This window comes from Arachis ipaensis, chromosome B04 (assembly GCF_000816755.2).
Source record: "Arachis ipaensis cultivar K30076 chromosome B04, Araip1.1, whole genome shotgun sequence".
NCBI lineage: Eukaryota > Viridiplantae > Streptophyta > Magnoliopsida > Fabales > Fabaceae > Arachis > Arachis ipaensis.
Window position 1 is genome coordinate 123275014 of NC_029788.2, and position 1709 is coordinate 123276722.

General features: G+C 34.1%; 1 protein-coding gene across 1 annotated transcript in view; it reads right to left on the minus strand.

The window, feature by feature from the left end:
• The window catches only part of LOC107635137 (zinc finger CCCH domain-containing protein ZFN-like), a gene marked incomplete at its 5' end in the record, with an annotated part of 6006 nt that overhangs the window by 3345 nt on the left and 952 nt on the right, over nucleotides 1-1709 (minus strand). Inside the window, 2 exon segments of the mRNA XM_016338514.2 lie at nucleotides 496-558; nucleotides 776-933. Coding sequence (XP_016194000.1) covers nucleotides 496-558; nucleotides 776-933 — 221 coding nt within the window.

Sequence of the window (1709 nt, forward strand, 5' to 3'; positions counted from 1 at the left end):
TGCGCGAAAAGAGAGGGAGGGGGGGCACATCTGAACTAGAAATTATTTTAAACTAGATTTTAGTCCAATGAAAACTCAAATTAAACTAATACAATATAAATGTAAATCAGTTGCCTCAAAATTTTTGATAGAGTACTGCATACACAAGCAAATTGAAATGCTGTTAACTTCCTACCCGAATTATGCCACTTTTCAGATAACTGCATATGAACCATTCTAGAAACAATAGTACAGAAAATAGATGTACATGCAACTCCCATTAACATTATGATCTCCTTTGCCCTAGTTCCATTCACCAAACTGTTTGAAATTCCAAAGTTAAAAGATATTGTAGACACTTGTCATGCGGACTAAAGTAAAAGTCATCTGTAAATTGTTTTAGCCCATGCAGATTGCTATAGTTTCCAAAATTATTATAAAGTTCCACCTTAAAAAGCATGCACATTATAACAAGCAATATGCACCTTATGCACTCATTGAGAAACAAGTACATGCCTGACATTCTGGCTGCCCTATCCTTTCTGGGAACTCTCCTTTCATCCGTGCAGCGGCAATAGCCTAATGGTATTTGAAGAAAAACTAATCAGATAAGTGATCAAGACAATGATCACAAAAGTACAGAAAAGATAATTTCATTCAAGTTTCAACATTTTATAACAGCTACAAACTATTCTTTTTCCTATGGAATGAATGAATACAAAAACCAAATAATCATGTGTCAACAATCTTCATAACACTTATGTTATCAACTTAAAATCACAATATGAGTTTCTACCAGTTTCCTGTTAGGAGGATGGTTAAATCGACATGTTGCTCCGAATCTACAGAGTCCTGTTCTGATGTAATATGAACAATCTGGTTCTCCTGGATGCTCAGGATAAGGTCCAGGTTCCATCGTTTCACTCGACCTCAAGTTCATTTGCCACATTGCATCTGAGATAATGTCATATGAACAGGTCAGCTTCTCAAAAATAAAATAAAATAATCAAACTAAACCCATCGAAGAGTGAAAGAATAACGATAACCACAATCAGAGTTCAAACTTAGTCTCATTCTCATACTCTTCTGTTATTGTAAATCAATAAATCAAATGCAATATAAATTTGGCTCATGAAAATGCATAAGAAATGGAAGAATAAAGATTAAATCTTCGCTTTGGTCCTCGATTTTGTGAGCATCATTCATTTTAGTCATTTCGATCTGTCGAAGACTAAAATGAATCATACTCACAAAGTCGACGACCAAAAAGAATCTTTACTCAAAAACTAGAAGAACTCCAAGTCATGCATGCTAGACAATAATGATACAATAAAGAAAAAAATTAAAAAAAAAAAAACTTATGGGGGCCCCTTCTTACCATGGCAGTGGCATAAAGGGCCCCATCCTGTGAGAAAAAAAAAAAGAAGTTACTTGGATGAAATAAAAACTTTCAAGTACATTTTCTTCTCCAAATTGATATCTCTGTGCAAAAACCACACTAAAAACCAGTTTGGGAAAGCTATGAGCCCATGACTTTTCAAAAGCTGCCATGCCCTATTACTGTAGGTTCTTGGGGGAAAAAACTGGTGAAGACAAAGGCTCAATAAATGTTCATAGCTAAATATGTTTAAAAATCTTCCATAAATTGCACCTTGATAAATGAAGCAGTTTAAAAAGTTTCCATATATTGCTACCTTGATTAATGAAGTATCATAACAGGTTATCATGAA